Raw genomic sequence first — 21,502 nt, forward strand, 5'->3', positions numbered from 1 at the left:
TATAGCTAAAGGGCAAAATCCTCAGTGAAAAAATAAAGAACTTTGGACCTTTTTTACTCTATATACTGAATTGGAAAGCAACAACTTTTTAGGATAAACTAACATGTCATATAATAGTGATTTTTAATGCCTTTTTTGTTTCTTTACTGGGAAAATAAATAAAATACTAATAAGGATGTAGGAAGATAGGAAAAATATAAATTTTATTAAATAGATTTATTTATCAAACTATGTAGCTTTCAAATAGCCAACACTTTCCCAGTGCCTATGAGCATTTGCAGCAACTAAGCATGTGTGTGACTATAAAGAAAATTTCAAATTATTCCAAAAGGAAGGAAAAACATAGGTCATTAGTCTAACTATACTACTCTAAAACCAGAAATTAATAAGAAAATTATATGAAAAGAAATAAAAATCCAGCCCCTTGAATAAAAAATATTCTTAGAATTCTAGTGTTTATTTCATGTTTAACATGACATCTACTGCAAGGAACATAATTTGTTCAAGGGCCTAGACTGCCTAGACCCAAAAAGATCAGCATGTGTCCAGACATTCTTTTGCACAGGCTGCTCCCAGGAACTTGATGAACCGCTCCTCTTGATATTGCAGCTAAAGACCTTCTTCCTGGTTCCCACCCCACCCCATAGGACCCAGACTGCTTGCAGACTAGGGTTCTTCCAGTCTCATACAGCTCTTTTCCTCATAGATTTTCCCCTCAGTTAATCTCTTGTTCATCTAATCATCTTGTTCATCTAATTCCTTTACAGCATTGACTTCTCAAAGGCTTTGGACTAACACACATGTCAAAGAGTAAGTCAACACTGCTATTACAGTTTAAGTAGGAAACGATAATGGGCACAGACAAATCTATAAGCATGTAACTACTTATAGGTAGCTGGTGCCCCTGGTATTAAGAGTGAGTCAGAAAGCACAGATAATAAGTACAGATACTAAGCGGGGGCTTGTGAAGAGATGGCCTTTAAAATTCAGGCCAAAGGACTTTTGTATTTTTTATAAGAGACATAAACTATTGAAGGGTTTTAAACAGGGATGTAACATGATCAACTTACGTTAATGTTGGATCTTTAATAATAATAGCTTCCTTGGGAAATGCCTGTTTATAATCCCTGGCTCCAGTCTTTGAGGGGAAGCCAGAAAATAAGCAAACGATGTTAACAGTGGAATCAGGCAGTCTATGCTCACAACGAGCAGCAGTACTAGAATATAAGTGGCACTCATTAAATATTTGTTGACTGGACTGACTGTATGTATGCATGAGCTGTCAGATTACTCATTTTGGAAGAAAAGAGTTCTTTTTAAAAAATTACCACCTGTCTGGCCATTTTGATACGACATAATGGATGAGCTTACTTCAGGTAGTAACACATAGCATGAGTCCCATCTCTTTCCAATTACCTTCATATCCAAGTTCTTGGAAACAGTTTCTAGGGCAGACAAGAGGTCTTGAATTGATTTCTCCATTTGCCGGTACTCATTCCTGATGAAGTGTATATCTCCAGAAAGCTTCATAATGCTTGAGTCACATCTAGTGCCAACATGGAAATCTATGTGAGTTCAACAGCCTTATAACATCTTAAATACTATAAGTTCTGTGCATTCATTTGCTGACAAACGTTCTAAAGTTCTCTGAATAACGTTGGTAGATGTAGTAGTATGTATAGGAATCTCCTTTTTCATTTTCTTTTTCTTCCTGATGGGAGAGAAATCAGTTTTTAAAATTCTGGCCCAAACCCAGAGCATCAAATTGGTGTAAGGGAACATTAGAATAAATTGGGGAAATGTTTACATTTTTAGCATTATAGTAACTCATTCAAAGGACTTCTAACAGATTTTAATTTTGGAGGGATACACCATGCTGTCTGTGGTTAGGCAAAATTGATAAAATGTCCTCTTCTTTATCATGTTTTGAATCCACTTTGCTCCCTTTAATCCAAGTTTTGAATCTACTTGGCACCCAGATTGCCTAGTTCTTCTCCTTTGGGTAGAAAAGATGTCCCACCCAAACAAAGATCTTCTAATCCATTAAAACAAAAAAAACAAAAAAACAAAAAAAAAAGAAAGAAAAAGAAAAAGAAATTTAAAAAAATTTAAAAATCACCTTCTTAGCCCCAAACCTCCTGTTCCTTGAATGGTCTCAGCTAGCCTTTGTCTTTTATAGGGACAAAAATAATTCATATTAACATATGGATGAAGTTTTGGTCCATAGGTAGCATTTGATATTTTAGGGAGGGACCTCTGGTGAGATGGAGCTGAGTTGAAGATTTACCATCTTCCCAGCATGTCAGGGAAGAAAACACAGAGCCCTAGCCCCCTACCATTACCGAAGACCTCACTTGGGAGACAGCAGTTTACATCTGCATTTGTGATCAGTTTCATTAAATGTTCCCTGAATTCATGACAGATAAAATGGAGAGCACTGAAGGACTGTGTCTTCCATGTTTGAGTTATCAGAGAGCACTTTAACATTGTCATTTTATAAAATAACTGTTTCAATTGTCTGCAGATAGTATTAGGAACACTACATTTTCATATTGCCATGCTAAGTGCTACTAAGTTTGCATTATGACAATTGATAATTTTGGGGAACCAGAAATGAAATTTTTTTCTTAAGATTTTTGGTGCCAAAGAATTGAACTAAAGGTGGTTTAAGAAGGTAATTTTGCCTGAACATGCCCTTGAAGGGATGGATACCAGATGACTGGTGGTAGGAGCAGAGGCTACCAGAGAAAATATTAGGAGTCAGTCTTATCAAGAATAGAAGCAAGAGGAGCAGCGGCCTGCTGAGGGGCAGAGCCGCCCCCCACCCCCCGCGCCTGCCAGGTAGGCGGAACTGTGACCACCAATGGAAAAGGCCCAGTGGCCCGCGGAGGGGCAGAGCTGCCAACCACACCTGCAAGGTAGGCGGGCCTGCGACCCACTGGCAGAACAGGCGCAGCGGCCTGCTGAGAGGTAGAGCCGCCCCCTCCCCCCGCGCCTGCAAGGTAGACAGAACTGTGACCACCCACAGAACAGGCCCAGCGGCCTGCTGAGGGGCAGAGCCGCCCCCCTCCCCCCGCGCCTGCAAGGTAGGCGGAACTGTGACCACCAACAGAACAGGCCAGACCTGCAACCGACAGACAGAACAGGCCCAGCGGCCTGCGGAAGGGTAGAGCCGCCCTCCCCCCCGCACCTCCAAGGTAGGTGGACCTGCGACCCACTGGCAGAACAGCCCCAGAGGCCTGCAGAGGGGCAGTGCCGCTGCCTGCGCCTGCAAAGTAGGCAGAACTGCGACCACCGACAGAACAAGCCTAGCGGCCCGCAGAGGGACAGAGCCGCCGCCCGCACCTGCAAGGTAGGCGGACCTGCTACCGACCGGCAGAACAGGCCCAGCGGCCTGCCTGTGTGGTAGGCACATTGCCCCAATTGGAGGAGGGGCAGAGCCGCCGCCCGTGCCTGCGAGGGAGACTTTGCAACTATACAAGACCAATATAAATATATAGGGGGAAAATTCAATAGCACAACAGTTTCACCAAGCAGAAAGAAACAACAACAGTATGAAGAGACAAGGAAAGAAAGGACCACAAGCAATGCAGGTCAACTCAACGTTAGAAGAGGTAATAGCTGCAGCAGATGGAATGTCAGATAAAGAATTCAGGATATACATGCTTCAGATGATCTGGAGTCTCAAGGAAGACATCAGACAGCAAAATCAGACAATGAAAGATCACTTCAACAATGAATTACATAAACAAATCCAAGAAGCAAAAGATCAACTATACAGGGAGATAGAGGTTATAAAAAACAAACAAACAGAAATCCTTGAAATGCAGGAAGCAATAAACCAACTTAAAAACTCAATTGAGAATACTACCAGCAGAGTAGAACACTTAGAAGATAGAACATCAGACAATGAAGACAAAGTATTTCAACTTGAAAAGAACATAGACAGCTCAGCAAGACTGTTAAGAAACCATGAGCAGAACATCCAAGAAATATGGGATAACATCAAGAGACCAAATTTAAGAGTCATTGGGATACAGGAAGGGACAGAGTTTCAAACCAAAGGAATGAGCAATCTATTCAATGAAATAATTCGAGAAAACTTCCCAGACTTGAAGAATGAGACAGAATCCCAAATCCTAGAAGCCTACAGGACGCCGAATGTGCAAAATCATAAGAGATCCACACCTAGACACATTATAATGAAGATGCCCAACATACAGAATAAGGAGAGAATTTTAAAAGCTACAAGAGAAAGGAAGCAGATTACAATTAGGGGTAAGCCAATCAGGATAACAGCTGATCTTTCAACACAGACTCTGAAAGCTAGAAGATCCGGGAATAACATATTTCAAACACTGAAAGAAAATGGGTTCCAACCAAGAATTGTGTATCCAGCGAAATTAAGCTTCAGGATGGAAGATGAAATTAAAACCTTCCATGATAAACAAAAGTTAAAAGAATTTGCAGCTAGAAAACCATCTCTTCAAAACATCCTCGGCAAAACATTACAGGAAGAGGAAATGGAAAATAGCAATGAAAACCAACAGTGGGAGGTAGGACAGTAAAGGGGGGAAAAATAATCAAAGAGGAAAATAAACCATGTTTAGTAACATAAATAAACAAATATGGCTGGAAGAACAACCCATATCTCAATAATAACCCTAAATGTTAATGGCTTAAACTCACCAATTAAGAGACACAGGCTAGTATGGATCACAAAACAAGACCCAACAATATGCTGCCTACAGGAGACACATTTGATAGGAAAAGACATACCTAGGCTGAAGGTGAAAGGTTGGGAAAAATCATATCACTTATATGGACTTCGGAAACAAGCAGGTGTGTCCATACTCATATCCAATAAAATAGATTGCAAGCCCAAGTTAATCAAAAGGGATAAAGAGGGACACTACATACTGCTCAAGGGAACCATACACCAACAAGACATAACAATCATAAATATATATGCCCCTAACAATGGTGCAGCTATGTTCATCAAACAAACTCTTCTCGAGTTCAAGAGTCTTATAGACCACCATACAATAATCATGGGAGACTTCAACACACCTCTCCCACCAATGGACAGATCTTCCAAACAAAAGTTGAATAAGGAAACTATAGAACTCAATAACACAATTAATAACCTAGACTTAATTGACATATATAGAATATACTACCCAACATCAAGCAGTTACACTTTTTTCTCAGCAGCACATGGATCCTTCTCAAAAATAGATCATATATTATGTCACAGGGCAACTCTTAGACAATATAAAGGAGTAGAGATAATACCATGCATCTTATCTGATCATAATGGAATGAAACTGAAAATCAACGATAAAAGAAGGAAGGAAAAAGCATACATCACTTGGAGAATGAACAATAGGTTACTGAATGATCAATGGGTTATAGAAGACATCAAGGAGGAAATTAAAAAATTCTTAGAGATAAATGAAAACACAGACACAACATATCGGAATCTATGGGACACATTGAAAGCAGTTCTAAGAGGAAAATTCATTGCGTGGAGTTCATTCCTTAAAAAAAGAAAAAAACAACAAATAAATGATCTTATACTTCATCTCAAAATCCTAGAAAAAGAAGAGCAAAACAACAGCAAAAGAAGTAGAAGGCATGAAATAATTAAAATCAGAGCTGAAATTAATGAAATCGAAACAAAAGAAACAATTGAAAAAATTGACAAAACTAAAAGTTGGTTCTTTGAAAAAATAAACAAAATCAACAGACCCTTAGCCATGCTAGCTAAGAGAAGAAGAGAGGGAACTCAAATTACTAGCATACGGGATGAAAAAGGCAATATCACAACAGACACTTCAGAAATACAGAAGATAATTAGAAATTATTTTGAATCCTTATACTCCAATAAATTAGAAGATAGTGAAGGCATAGATAAATTTCTTAAGTCATATGATCTGCCCAGATTGAGTCAGGAAGATATAGACAACCTAAACAGACCAATATCAATTGAGGAAATAGAAGAAACCATCAAAAGACTACCAACTAAGAAAAGCCCAGGACCGGATGGGTATACAGCAGAGTTTTTCAAAATCTTTAAAGAGGAACTAATACCAATACTTTTCAAGCTACTTCAGGAAATAGAAAAAGAGGGAGAACTTCCAAATTCATTCTATGAGGCCAACATCACCCTGATACCTAAACCAGACAAAGACACTTCAAAGAAAGAAAACTACAGACCAATATCTCTAATGAACCTAGATGCAAAAATCCTCAATAAAATTCTGGCGAATCGGATACAAAAACATATCAAAAAAATTGTGCACCATGATCAGGTACGATTCATCCCTGGGATGCAAGGCTGGTTCAATATACGGAAATCAATAAATGTTATTCACCACATCAATAGACTTAAAAATAAGAACCATATGATCATCTCAATAGATGCGGAAAAAGCATTCGACAAAGTACAGCATCCCTTTATGTTCAAAACTCTAGAAAAACTAGGGATAACAGGAACATATATTGTAAAAGCAATCTTTGCTAAGCCTCAGGCTAGCATCATTCTGAATGGAGAAAAATTGAAGGCATTCCCTCTAAAATCTGGAACAAGACAGGGATGCCCTCTCTCACCACTTCTGTTCAACATAGTTCTCGAAACACTGGCCAGAGCAATTAGACAGACGAAAGAAATTAAAGGCATAAAAATAGGAAAAGAAGAACTTAAATTATCACTATTTGCAGTGACATGATTCTATACCTAGCAGACCCAAAAGGGTCTACAAAGAAACTATTAGAGTAATAAATGAATTCAGCAAAGTGGCAGGATATAAAATCAACACGCATAAATCAAAGGCATTCCTGTATATCAGCGACAAATCCTCTGAAATGGAAATGAGGACAACCACTCCATTCACAATATCTTCAAAAAAAATAAAATACTTGGGAATCAACCTAACAAAAGAGGTGAAAGACTTATACAATGAAAACTACAGAACCCTAAAGAGAGAAATAGAAGAAGATCTTAGAAGATGGAAAAATATACCCTGTTCATGGATAGGCAGAACTAACATCATCAAAATGGCGATATTACCAAAAGTTCTCTATAGGTTTAATGCAATGCCAATCAAAATCCCAATGGCATTTCTTGTAGAAATAGAGAAAGCAATCATGAAATTCATATGGAAAAATAAACGACCCAGAATAGCAAAAACAATGCTAAGCAGGAAGTGTGAATCAGGCGGTATAGCGATACCAGACTTCAAACTATACTACAGAGCAATAGTAACAAAAACAGCATGGTACTGGTACCAAAACAGGCGGGTGGACCAATGGTACAGAATAGAGGACACAGAAACCAATCCACAAAACTACAACTATCTTATATTTGATAAAGGGGCCAAAAGCATGGAATGGAGGAAGGATAGCATCTTCAACAAATGGTGCTGGGAAAACTGGAAATCCATATGCAACAAAATGAAACTGAATCCCTTTCTCTCGCCATGCACAAAAGTTAATTCAAAATGGATCAAGGAGCTTGATATCAAATCAGAGACACGCCGTCTGATAGAAGAAAAAGTTGGCTACGATCTACATACTGTGGGGTCGGGCTCCAAATTCCTCAATAGGACACCCATAGCACAAAAGTTAATAACTAGAATCAACAAATGGGACTTACTCAAACTAAAAAGTTTTTTCTCAGCAAAAGAAACAATAAGAGAGGTAAATAGGGAGCCTACATCCTGGGAACAAATCTTTACTCCTCACACTTCAGATAGAGCCCTAATATCCAGAGTATACAAAGAACTCAAAAAATTAGACAATAAGAGAACAAACAACCCAATCAACAAATGGGCCAAGGACCTGAACAGACACTTCTCAGAGGAGGACATACAATCAATCAACAAGTACATGAAAAAATGCTCACCATCTCTAGCAGTCAGAGAAATGCAAATCAAAACCACCCTAAGATACCATCTCACTCCAGTAAGATTGGCAGCCATTATGAAGTCAAACAACAACAAGTGCTGGCGAGGATGTGGGGAAAAGGGTACACTTGTACATTGCTGGTGGGACTGCAAATTGGTGCAGCCAATTTGGAAAGCAGTATGGAGATTTCTTGGAAAGCTGGGAATGGAGCCACCATTTGACCCAGCTATTCCCCTTCTTGGTCTATTCCCTAAAGACCTAAAAAGAGCATGCTACAGGGACACTGCTACATCGATGTTCATAGCAGCACAATTCACAATAGCAAGACTGTGGAACCAACCTAGATGCCCTTCAATAGACGAATGGATAAAAAAAAAAATGTGGCATTTATACACAATGGAGTATTACTCTGCATTAAAAAATGACAAAATCATAGAATTTGCAGGGAAATGGATGGCATTAGAGCAGATTATGCTAAGTGAAGCTAGCCAATCCCTAAAAAACAAATGCCAAATGTCTTCTTTGATATAAGGAGAGTAACTAAGAACAGAGTAGGGTAGAAGAGCATGAGAAGAAGATTAACATTAAACAGGGATGAGAGGTGGGAGGGAATGGGAGAGAGAAGGGAAATTGCATGGAAATGGAAGGAGACCCTCACGGTTATACAAAAATACATACAAGAGGAAGTGAGGGGAAAGGGAAAAATAATACAAGGGGGACAAATGAATGACAGTAGAGGGGGCAGAGAGAGAAGAGGGGAGGGGAGGGGAGGGGGGATAGTAGAGGATAGGAAAGGCAGCAGAACACAACAGACACTAGTATGGCAATATGTAAATCAATGGATGTGTAACTGATGTGATTCTGCAATCTGTATATGGGGTAAAAATGGGAGTTCATAACCCACTTGAATCAAAGTGTGAAATATGATATATCAAGAACTATGTAATGTTTTGAACAACCAACAATAAAAAATGAAAAAAAAAAAGAATAGAAGCAAGATGGTATGCACTCAAGTCATGCCCCAAAGCCATTTTCCATGTTTGTCTATGAAAACTGTCATTGTCAGAATTATACCTCTATTATTGATTATTTGGAATTCCATCTTTATGTGAGTCCATATTAAAATCCCTCCCCCAAAATACATAGGAGTGCTTGCTGCTACCACTGCTTCCTGCTACCTCCTTCTATCCCTCCCTCATTCTCTAACCCCAGGGATAGTTGGTCTGTGTATTAGAGGCCACTGGTCTCCATTGTCAGATTTGTCTTTGATGTCAGATAAGCCAGACTTTGAGTCCTGGCTTTGCTACTTCCTAAGTTTGTGATCTGGGCCAAGTTTCTTCTATGAGTTTCAGTTTTCCTCATCTGAAAAAAAATGGAGGGGGTATAGTGATGCCAAGATCACTATACACAGTTGTACAATTTGTCTACCATGCAATTCCAGAGGGTGTCAAACACCTGGGCAACAGTGGACATATGTCTCAAGAGCATTGCGTGTTCAACCTTCAGAACTTAAGTGGAGGTCCTGAGAAGCACTACTTAGTAAAGTTATTCAAGGAAGGTGGTGATGAATATAAAGCATGTGGCCAGTACCTAGTGCAGAGGGAACACCCACACAAGATTAACAGCTATTATTTATTAGTCATCTTGGAAGCTGCCACCTATTCATTTTCACCTCCCCTGGCTTCCTCCACAAGCCCACCCATGCATGTTGAGTGAAGGATTGTTAAGCAGCTTTTCAACCTGCATTCTATCTTCCAAAAGGAAGTCTCTACCTCCTCTTTCTTTAGAATGGTTTTATTGTTTCTGTTAAAATAGTAACATGCCCATTGTAAAAAAATTAATATAATACCAAAACAGAAAGAAAGAAAAAGAAAAAAAAACAAAATCCCACTTCTCAGAAATAACATTGCTAATATTTAATATTTGGTCATTCTTTTTAATATTTATTTTTTAGTTATAGGTGGACACAATATCTTTATCTTATATTGAACTCTGGATTGAACCCAGAGTTTCACGCATGGTAGGCGAGTGCTCTACCTCTGAGCCACAACCCCAGCCCCCCCACCCTGTCATTCTCTTAATAATAGGTGTGTGTGTGTGTGTGTGTGTGTGTGTGTGTGCAGTCATCCTTTGGTTTCTATAGGGGAATGGTTCTAGGACAGCCCCCAGAACCCTGAAGATACCCAATCCACAGATTTTCGAGTTTCTTATATTAATGGTATCCTGCCAAATACCTTAAATAACTTTTATATTAGCTATAATAATAAATGCAATGTAAAAGCTTTGCAAATAGCCATCATACTGTATTGTTTAGGGAATAATGACAAGAAAAATTCTTTATCTGTTCAGTACAATATGGAATGCTGGCTATGTATTTCTTCACTATGAGAGATATTTGTTTCTGAAATAAAGAAGCTATAAAAAGTTATTGTAGATTGGAATTGTTATTTTTTTTACAATACCAACTCAACTTTAGATATTATCTGTTGACCATATGAAAAAAATGGAGGAAATAAATTTATATACTTGTTCTTCAACAGTCTGTGAATAGTTTGCTATTTTTAAATGCTTAATTTTATGATACTTTTATTATGTTCTATAACCAGAATTCCTACAGTTATTGAATCTTTATTCTATATTTAGATCTATGTTTATTAACAGTCCTTCTAAATTATGATTCTTTTTCTGAAATTCCTTTTTTAAAAAATTCTTCAGTGGCCGGGTTTTGTCATATAGATTTCAAAAGAAAGGCTCAGTAATGTTAAAATCCTTAGGAAAATCTGTTCTTTAACACTTGAAAGGTAAACATGGTAGATGTTGCTCCATTCTTTTCTGGTGCTGGTTGAGATATAGAAGTGTGAGGTGATTATACCTTTCCCTTCTTTTGTGTGATTTGCTTTGTCTACCTAGATGCTCAGTGATTCTTTATCCTTGATGTTCAGTAACTTCAACCAGATTATCTTGGGTTAATTGTTCTTACATCAGGTTTTTCCAAGGACACAGTTTTACCTTTTGATCTCTGTTTCCATTAAATTGTCTTCTCCTACATCCATGAAATTTTCTATGGTGTGTCAGTCATAAACATACTTATCCATATCCATTTTTATGTCAAAAGCATTTTCTTGATGTGGTTTGCTCATGCTTTTTATTTTTTGAATAACTCTTTATTATTTTTTGTTGTATTTATCCTGCTTAGGAGTTTCTAAAGTAGATTTAATCTTTAATATTTTCATTTTTTTTCCTTTTATCTTATCCTGAGAAATTCCAATTTATCTATTTCCTTTTGTTACATGATACCCTCTTTTTTTTTTGGGGGGGGAAATACTCTTATATCTCGTTTTTTATACATTTTTTTAGTTGTAAATAGACACAATACCTTTATTTTATTTGTTTTTTATGTGGTGCCAGGGATCAAACCCAGTGCCTCACACAAGCTAGGCAAGTACTCTACCACGGAGTCACAACCCCGGCCCTTATACCTGATTTTTAAAATTAACTTTTATCTTATCAAAGTAAAACATGTTTATAGTTTAAAAGTCAATAATAAAAGGCAAAAAAAAAACTATAGGAGTTGTCCCTTATCCAGTTTTACACTTCAGTTACCTGTAGTCAATCGGGTTGAAAGTATTAAATGGAAAAGGGTGAGTACAGTACAATTAGCTATTGAGAGAGAACAAGAACACAGTTACATGACTTTTATTACAGTATATATGTTATAATTTTTATATATTATTAGTTATTAGTGTTAATTTCTTATTATACCTAATTTACAAATTAAACTTTATCATAGGTATGTATATATAGGAAAAAGAGTAATTGTAGGGTTTGGTACTATCTGCAATTCTAGGCATCTACTGGCAGTCTGCAAGATGAGGGGAGACCTACTTTACCATGGTTCCTGACCTTTCCCTGCTTCTCTCAGTTCCTCTCCATAGAGGCAATTGCCTGAAACCTTTTGAGATTTTTGTGGTGTGAAATCAAGGTTCTCAGCTTACCCTACAGCTTTAAAGTTAGTTTTATGAAATCTGCTAAGGCAGTTTCCACATGTCCTCCTGCTTTCTCATTTCCAGGACTTCTATGATGATATCCCTTGTCCTTGTGGGGTTTATGTTTTAAAGAGAAAATATTTTTACTGTAGATTTGGTGGGGGTTTTGGAAGGAGCCAAATTACTCACAATTGTTCATACAATCTTTTATCTCTTTTGCTCTTGATTTCTTTGAAACCAGGAGAATTTTTGTATGACCTCTTAACTTTTTTGGCCAATTCCTTTCATGAAGTACATTCATTCTTTGACCTGTGTTTTGTCTGTCTGTGTATCTATCCATCCCAGACTGATCTGTCTGTCTGTTTATCTGGAGATGGTAGTGGAAGTGATTTTTATTCATGGGTAGATTCTGCCTATCACTATGACATCTGTGAATATTTCTGGCTGCCTGCAGAAGATTGGTGGGGTTTGGTGAAGGGCAGAGACCATGCTCTGTGGAGTCTTGCAGTATCAAATCTGGTATTTCCTTAGATCTGAGGGTGGGGGCACTTCTCTCAATTGTCCCTTGATAAGACAGACTGGAGAATCTCATATCAAATGTAAGTCATAGCTTTTCTGTGGTGACACTCTTGCCTCCTCTCCAATTTCTCTCAACTACGAGCTGGCAAGGAGGGAGTCCTAGATTAATGAAACAATAAAGAACACCATTGGATTTGCAGCTAAAGCTCCCCAGCTATTCTGCATTGTTGACCTTATCTCTAAAAGGACATTTCCTATCTCTTGACCCAGCTAAGCCCCCAAATAGTATTGCGAAATTAAAATTATTTTGTGAGCTGGGTTTGTGGCTCAGTGGTAGAGTGCTTGTCACACAGGCATGAGGCACTGGGTTTGATCCTCAGCACCACATTAAGAAAATAAATAAACAAAAAAGTTATTGTGTCCATCTACAACTGAAAATATTTTTTTAAACTTAAAAAAATTATTTGGCCTATGCCTTTCAGGATTATGACTCTTGGTTCGGAAGAGATCTTTGTTTAAGGTCTAAGAAGGACAGTGTCAGTCCAAACATCACAATATTTGGCAAGAGTGTTTTGTTTGTGGTTAATGGTTGTGACAAATTCCATTTTATGTTAAAGGAGGTGTTTTTGTTTTCCTTTTATTTTTCACTGGAATTGAGATATCTCAAGAGAAGAAAGTGGAGTTAAGTGTATTCTGTCCCCTTTAGCCAGAAGTATCCCTTGTCTTTTAAAAGTTGCTGATATTTATAATATCATTGTTTCTTTAAAGGACATGAGTTTGCTTTTAATCACACATCAACCCAGTTTATCACTTTTAAAAATGCAATCTTGCCATGGAGTCTAAAGAGTCAAATGTGGCAAGCAACTTGGCCTCCTCTGACTTCTGCTGCCGATTGTAAGCCATAGCCATACCTATTCATCCATAGGGATGTGCCCTTTGCACACCCACTGTTTCCTTTTTCACACTTGAGACTCATCTATCAAATAGAGGAGAAGGTGTCAAGGGTAAGCTGGGAAGCTTTAAGAATCTCATTTCATTGGAAGTACATGCTTTTAAACTACCACTATGTTTGGATGTGGGGAAAAAGTTATAAAATTCTAAGAACATTGTAGTTATTAAATATTGAGTCAGATTTATGAAATGGCAAGGTGATTGTTAGGAATTACGTTAAAATAATCAACTACATTTCACTTAATTTCAAAATGCTAATTGGTATTAATGTCACTAGATGTGGAGAGCCAGTAATCAATGTGCCTTAGCTTGTCCATTAGTCATTTTGTCTGGCAAAAACACAGACAAGAAACAGGAGAGGGAGGATGAATTTAAGTCTCATGGCTTTCAGCCAGATTCGGTCTCAGATTTCCAAATAGATTTCAAAAATTTTCCATAAAAAGGGGACATTTCAAGGAAAACTAAGACCTTGTTCCAAAATCACTGCTTACAATTGAAGATGAAAATAAATAAGAAATTGGAGCAAGTTGGGTACAGTGGCCCACTCCTGTGATGACAGCTACTTGGGAGGCTGAGGCAGGAGGATTGATGGAGACCAGAAGTTTAGGGCAACATAGCAAAACCCTGTTTCAAAAAATAAATAAATAAAATAGAAATGAGCTGGGGATATAGAGCACGTGTTTAGGATGCACAGTTCTTGGGTTCAATCTCCAACATCGCCCCACCCCCTGCCCAAAACAAAAGGAAGAAACAGAGCAGAGCAAAAAGAGTTGTATATCTCTTCTTGATGTAATTCTATTGATCTCTGGGTTGCTTTTAAACCCATTTGTTCTTTTGTATGCAAAATACGATTTATAAGAACAAAATAATAGGTTTGTGAATAATAGGTTTGGCACTCATGGCGAGTGTCATCAGCACACACCAGATTGTACCAAATCTTGCTTCATTCACTGATGATTTTGTTTTTCTCTTTTGAAGTTCTGGGATTGAACTCAGGATCTCATGCTTGCTAGGTAAGTGCTCTACCACTAAGCTATATCCCCAGCCCACTATATTTCACTTAAAATGGATATTTGGTGTTTATCTTTTTTGCAAAAACCTATCTAAGAAGGTTGTGGATTTGCTCATGTTTATTTCAGTATCTTGCTTCATAACTCACCCAAATACTATAAAAATTCTTATGTATCAAATATGAAATAATTGTATGTTTTTAACCCAAATATTATAAAAATTTCTTTATATTGAACATTATATAGTTACATATAGTTTATTTATATATTTACAGAAAATATTAATACAATAATTTTGTTTGTATTGTCTCTAAGTTATCACTTAGTTTTCTTTGATGACAGTTTTCCAACCCTGGCTATTATTCCCTACACTGTATCTTTATTTTTAAGAGGAAAGAAGTCATACTTCAGAACTACACTATGTTTCCCAGAGCCACTATATCATTTTTATTATAGGTCAAGCAAAAGCCTGGGCCCACCCCCAGCCTCTACACCTTTGAGTACCATGCTTTTTATGGTTAATATCCCACAGTCTTCCCATGTGGTACTAACCAAATACATAATCACCCCTTGACTCTCTTCCCATTTCCTTGTCAAAACTGTTCCTCATTTTATATTTCTGTTGAATAACATGAACATTCAACTGGTCCCCAAGACAGAAACCGTGGTAGCTATCCTGCACTCTTTTATCTTAACTCATCTTCCATTTAATTCATGTACTAATCCTATAGATTCAATTTTCCAAATGCTCTGTTCTGGAACTTACGACCAGTGCCTGAGTTTAGGCCCTTGTCACCTCTCCCCTGGATTGCCTCTGGTCTCATACCCTCTTTCTGAACCCCCCCACCCCAAATTATCCCCTTACCTGAAATCCTCCCATGGCTATTTATAACCTTCTACATAGTGTTCAGACACTGGCCCACAGAGTCACTCATATTTCAACTTTGTGCCACTTCTTGAACTTTTTCTCCCATCTCTTCTTGAATCATACTCTCAAATCCTATAACCCCAAATAGTCTTCTTCCAGCCTTTCAACACACCACAATAATATTTGCCTTGATTCTTTTCCACGAGTCATTCCTCCTTTATTTGAAGTGTCTTTCCCACCCCTCCTTTTATAGCTAACTGCTACAAGTCCTTTGCAACCCATCTCAAATGTTACCTCAACTGAGAAGCCCCTCCCCTGTCTGTCTGGTTGGATATTCTCACAGCACCCCAGGTTTTCAGCATAGTGTTGCCCTATTGCTGACCTTCAAAACTTGTTCTGCCAGATAGACTGTGAGCAGCTAAAGAGAGCAGGTTGTGTTGCTGAAATTTAGTACAATGCCTGGTTTATAGTATTTAGTTTTTTTTTTTTTTAATTGAATGGACAAATACCCTGGAGTAATGTTATTGTTCAAATGTGTCTCCTCCAAAATTCAGGTGTTGCCAACGTGAGAGTATTAATAAGGGAGGTATTTAAGAGATGAGTAGGCCCTGAGAGCTCCTGCCAGATCAGTGAGTCCCTTATAGAAGAGTCTTCACACAGCATTTGAAGAGTTTTCCATTTCACTAGTTTTCTCTGATGTGTGAGGAGACAGTGTCTCTCCCCTCTGGAGGATTCAGCCCTCACCAGACAACTGAAACTTCAGACTCCCTTGTTATGTTTCTCTACCTTCAGAACTGTGGGAAAATAAGTTTTGGTTTTTAAAATAAATTACCCAGCTTCAGGTATTTTGTTATAGCAGCATAAACGGATTGAGAGACTTGACTTTGATGTCAATCACTGAATTCTCATTTGGTCTTTTATACTTCAGGGAAGATTAATAAGATTGAGGTGGGGGTATTTCAGGAGAGAAGAAAGAGTTTCTGGCAGAAGATGCAGAGATGGAGAGTATCAGTGGTAAGCCATTCACAAGTATTGCCAATGCTTAACAGATTTTTTTTCTGAATTTCTTACTATTAACTCTTGATTTGAAACTCATACAAAATCTGCTATTCAAAACTTCATCTAGTTGGCAGAAAATCTCTTTGATTAGACTGATAACTAGTCCTTGTATATTTTAAATGTTTTACTCATTAGAACCTGACAAATGGATATTTATATGTGGTTATAGGTTGTGTATGGCTGTTGGTATTTGGGCAGTTGTGGGTTGTGAAGACAAGACTCCAGTCACTTCCAGTGAAACTAAACTGGATATTCTGTATAAGGGGTCTTGAATACAACCTTGGGTCTTTCAAAGTTCTAAAGACATTTTCTCAACTACTGTTTCATCAGTTTAGCTTAATATAAAGTCAATAACTTGTTATTTAAACTATGGAATTTATTTAGGGATGAGAATTCAATGGCTGAGAACTGATTGTTAAACATGAGTTAACATGTTTCTTCTCACCTGGCTACTCTTCCCCGAAGGTCTCCAACTCCTTGCAGGTGTTTGATGTTTAGATCCTGCACTGCGAAATTAGTTCCTGTGGTCACCTGATCTCGAGTTCTTATTTGGTCTTCTAAGACCTGAAATTTTGAGTTAAGATGGCAATTAATATTCCATCACACATGGTAAGAAAACTTCACCTGAAGCAAATGGATTTTGTGGTTAGGTCCAGGTGGTAAAGGAGTGCAAGAGGCTGGTCTCACAGAATTGATCTTGGTTTATCTGGAGGAGGCAGCTATGGTTTGATTGTAGCTGATTGTGGTCAGGTGAGAGCAACATCTCACTAGTGTTTCAACAAAAGCTAGAAAATGAGACTTTATGTAAAAATCTCAATTTAAAAATATTGGCATGTTGTTAAAAATCTTTGAGCACTATATAGGCCAAACAGAACATGTTTATTGGTTTGATTTGGCCAGAAGTTGCCGTTTGGCCATCATTAATATAAAAATTTCTCTCACACACACAAACATACACACACGATTTCAGTGTGGATGGTCAGATTTAAAAAGAGATTTTTATTCAATGTGGCATCAGTCAGTTTCTTTGTTTTGTTTTCTGGTGCTGGGGATTGAACCTAGGGCCTTGTGCATGCAAGGCAAGCACTCTGCCAACTGAGCTATGTCCCCAGCCCAGTCAGGTGCTTTATGGATTGAATCAGAACCACAATGAAGCTAACACAACTGACATAAGCCAATCTGAACCAAACCATTTCATATACATAGAGTGAAAGGGGTTTATTTTTTCAGATTTCTTGAGAACACAAAAGGTTTATGGCATATGTGCTTTCAGATTGTGTTGTTGAGTATTGTTAGTTATTTCTCTCATGGTATTTTGGAAGTGAAGCTGTCTTTCCTATATTGCCAGATTGGTGGTCCTGAGAACAGTGGTTTTTATTTTTTGTACCTGTTTATGAATGTTAATTTTAAAATTGAAAAAAATTGCCTATCCATAGAAAAAATACATTTTAGTTGACATTCAAATTCCAATGTGAAGTGTTGACATATACTTTTGTTGTTGTTGTTGAGAAAAGAATGAGAGCATAGAATTTCAGAAAACAAATAAATTTGAATTTGGGGAAACATTTGAGTTTATTATATTTGACAAAGTTCTGAACTACATTTAAAATTAGGTTTATGAATTATGCTAGGTAGAGTAGGATTTTTTATCAAATGTATGACAGGAATTTCAAAGGCCAAATACAGATCTTTCCCATTTTTAAATTGGCAGACTGAGAAAACCCAAGAGCAAATAGAGCCTAAGTTGAAGATATAAAAGTGTGAAAAACACTAGCTAGAGTTTGTTTTTTGCCTTTTCTCATTCATATGTAGGTTTTTTAAATTAAAGAACAGTGATGAAGGTGAACATGTTCTATGATAGAATGAAACATTTTGTATAAGAAGCAAATCAGTATAGTAATGATATGTTGCCAATGAGTTCAATGTAGTGTAATAATGTCCTATAATGTAATTGTGTCATGATGACCTTGGTAAGTGTGAAAATGCTATGCATGAGACTAACCAATCAATAGGGGAGAAATTTTACAAATGGTGTAGGATCATTTAGGTATTTACCTCATGTCATATTGATATAGATTTTAGAAAAACTGAATAAAATATAAATTGAAATTAAGCCATAAGAGGAGGCTGGAATGTAGCTCAGTGGTGGAGCTCCTGCTTCACATGTATTAGTCCCTGACTAGGTTTGATCCCCAGCAACACACACACACACACACACACAAATTAAGTCAGTAGAATAACAAGTAAAAGATGATATTATTTCATTTCTGAAGACTTTTCTCATCTCAAAAGTAAAAAGAAGCAAAATATTTGAGTGCTTAAGATATTTTATATTAAACTTGTTAAACATTATAAATACAATTAAGACATTAAAAGTAAGCTTGAAAAACATTAATAACAAATGTTATTGCCAAAGTTTCATTAGTGTTCTGCAATCAGCATGTACCTGTTGGTGAGAGAGAGCTGATGCTATGCGTCTTTCCCCACCTTTGTGTTCAGCGTCATCACAGTGGTTATTTGAAATCATAGTGGGAGTATTTACACCATGCAAGTAGGCAAACACCACACATCAGGTTTTTTTCTCCCCAGGAAAAAAAAAATTCTTATTGTTAAACATTTATCATTGTACCACTGGTTAATATCCTTAATATGTAAAAGAGTTTATTAAATCAACAAGAATTTAAAAGTGCTAAAACTCTCAAAGACAAATTGGCAAAAAACATGAGCAAAATATTGGCAGAGGAAATATAAAATTTCATAGTCATTTTTAAAAAGTGGATTCAAAACCTTCAAGAAAAAAACAGATCTAATTTTTTGTCCTATGAAATTAGCAAAGATTAAAACAATAAATCTCAATGCTGGCATAGGCCCACTGAAAAAAATCACTCTCATATAATGCTAATGAAAGGATAAACCAGTATAATCTTTCTGAAAACCAATTTGGCAACACATATCAAGAATTTTCACAGCCTTTATATCTTGGTAATTCTATTTCTAAGAATATATATTATGGAAATAATCCAAATGCAGATATATACTTAAGCACAAAGATATTTTAACATTAAGAATAATAAAGCAAATCATGGTATATGCTCCATTCAAGGAGTTTCTAATGACACGAAAGGGTTTGTGTTATAATTTTATTTAAAGACTATGCAACAAAAATAGTTTCAGCCTCCTAAACAGAATACTTACAAGAGCTAGAGGGAGATATATCTGGATGTTTGCGGAGATTGACATTTCATGGTGGAATTGTGAGAAATTTTTTTCTCAGGTTTTAAAATTTCTTCCTGAACTTCCAAAATAATTACAGTGAACAAGAATTGCTTCTATAAATTGTAGCGGGGGATCCACAATAAGGCAATGTTATACAAAAAAAATTTTCTTTTTTTTAAGTTAAAAATGTTATTTTTAAGACATAATTAATAGTCTGCTTTAAAAATCATTTTCTTTAAAAAAGAAACAAGCAGTGTAACTGTTGCAATTATGGTAATCTAAAAAAATATTATTTTATTCCTTTTAAGAACCTGAGTCAAGTTTTAGTTCACATTTGGATCTATCTTGCTGGCTGGTTTGCAAATGGACTAACTAGGTTGCTGAGTTTAGGTGCTATTAAAATATTTGAATAGCATTGATTTCTCTATAAAGTGCTTTTAATTATAGTTTTAGTTTTTCACTAAGGGTAACCAAATAATTTCTACTTCATAATGTTTTAACAGTGTTATCTAAAGCCTTTAAAATGTATTTTAAATTTAGTTTTCCACATAAATCAGCCCTCCTCATTTTCTCTAATCATGTCAAACCCTTAAGAAGACTCAAATATTTTGAGGTTTTATAATTTTTTGGAAAATGTTTTGGCTTTGTCTTTTTTTTAAAGAACTAACCTTGGCCAGGTGTGGTGATGCATGCATGTAATTCCAGCAGCTAGGGAGGCTGAGACAGGAGGATCTCCAGTTCAAAGCCAGCCTAAGCAATTTAAGAGGTACTAAGCAACTCAGTGAGACCTGTATCTAAATATACAAAATGGGGCTGGGGATGTGGCTCAGTGGTTAAGTGCCCCTGAGTTTAATTCTGGTACCAAAAAAAAAAAAAAAAAAAGAACTAATCTAAGATAATTTTTATTTTTAGTTATACATGGGCACAATATCTTTATTTTGTTTATTTATTTTTATGTGGTGCTGAGGATCAAACCCAGGGTCTCACACGTGAGAGGCGAGTGCTCTACCACTGAGCCACAACCCCAGCCCTAGATAATCAATTATTGTAGGAAAAGAAACACTAAAAGATACTAGAGATATAGAATATGTTTTCCCTTTTAATACTAAGAGTATTTTATTCAGGTATAATTAATATTGAAATGCACAAATCAAAGTGCACAGCTGGATAGATCTTGACAAATGTGATCAACTGTGTAACAATGACCCAGGTCAAAATACAGAATATGCTTAGGAACATTTTGGTGAGAGTGTTCTTTTCAACTACCAAGATATTTTGATCATGTATTGGAATCTTATTTTAGTGCTAGTGCTATATTTACTTGATTTTCTTTTCTTTTTTAAATTTTTTTCTTAGTTGTTGATAGATCTTTATTTTATTTATTTATACATGGTGCTGAGAATTGAAAGTGGTGCTGAGAATCGAACCCAGTCCCTCACACATGCCAGGCAAGTGTGCTACCACTGAGCCACAGTCCCAGCCTTTACTTGATTTTCTGGTCATCTCAAAAAGCACAGAGCTGCTTGCCTCTTGACACCTTAGTGACACTGTCATGTCTGGAATCACCTTTGGTCAATTGACTTTCCAGGTACCAGGGTCAATTCAACCTGAGCTAAATATCACTAATATACCTTTTGAAAAGTCAACTAATAGTTTTTAACATTCCATATTTTCTCAGTTGCATCATGGAGTCTGCTAGACCCTGCAGATAGGAAATAAACTCATAAATATCCTCTACCTCAAAGATAAATTCATGAGCAAATCATTCCTGGGTTAATTCCATGATTAGTATTTAATCTTTTGTTTTTGTTGTTTGTTTATTTGTTTTTAATTCATATTCTCACTGATAGTAGAAAGCAAAAGGGCATTGTTATTTCTCATTATTCCACATTTTTTTTTGGCCAGGTTCCTAAAGGTGTATTTACTGGAATCCTTGCCCAAAAGTTGTTAACCCTGATTTATCATGCATATGTACTTTAAAAACT

The 21,502-nt window shown here is 36.7% G+C and overlaps 1 protein-coding gene across 1 annotated transcript in view; it reads right to left on the reverse strand.

The window, feature by feature from the left end:
* Positions 1-21,502, reverse strand: part of Fam81b (family with sequence similarity 81 member B) — a 72,468-nt gene that overhangs the window by 21,335 nt on the left and 29,631 nt on the right. The window contains 2 exon segments of the mRNA XM_027927503.2: positions 1,417-1,546; positions 16,747-16,865. Coding sequence (XP_027783304.2) covers positions 1,417-1,546; positions 16,747-16,865 — 249 coding nt within the window.

This window comes from Marmota flaviventris, chromosome 5 (assembly GCF_047511675.1).
Source record: "Marmota flaviventris isolate mMarFla1 chromosome 5, mMarFla1.hap1, whole genome shotgun sequence".
In the NCBI taxonomy this organism is placed as follows: Eukaryota; Metazoa; Chordata; class Mammalia; order Rodentia; family Sciuridae; genus Marmota; species Marmota flaviventris.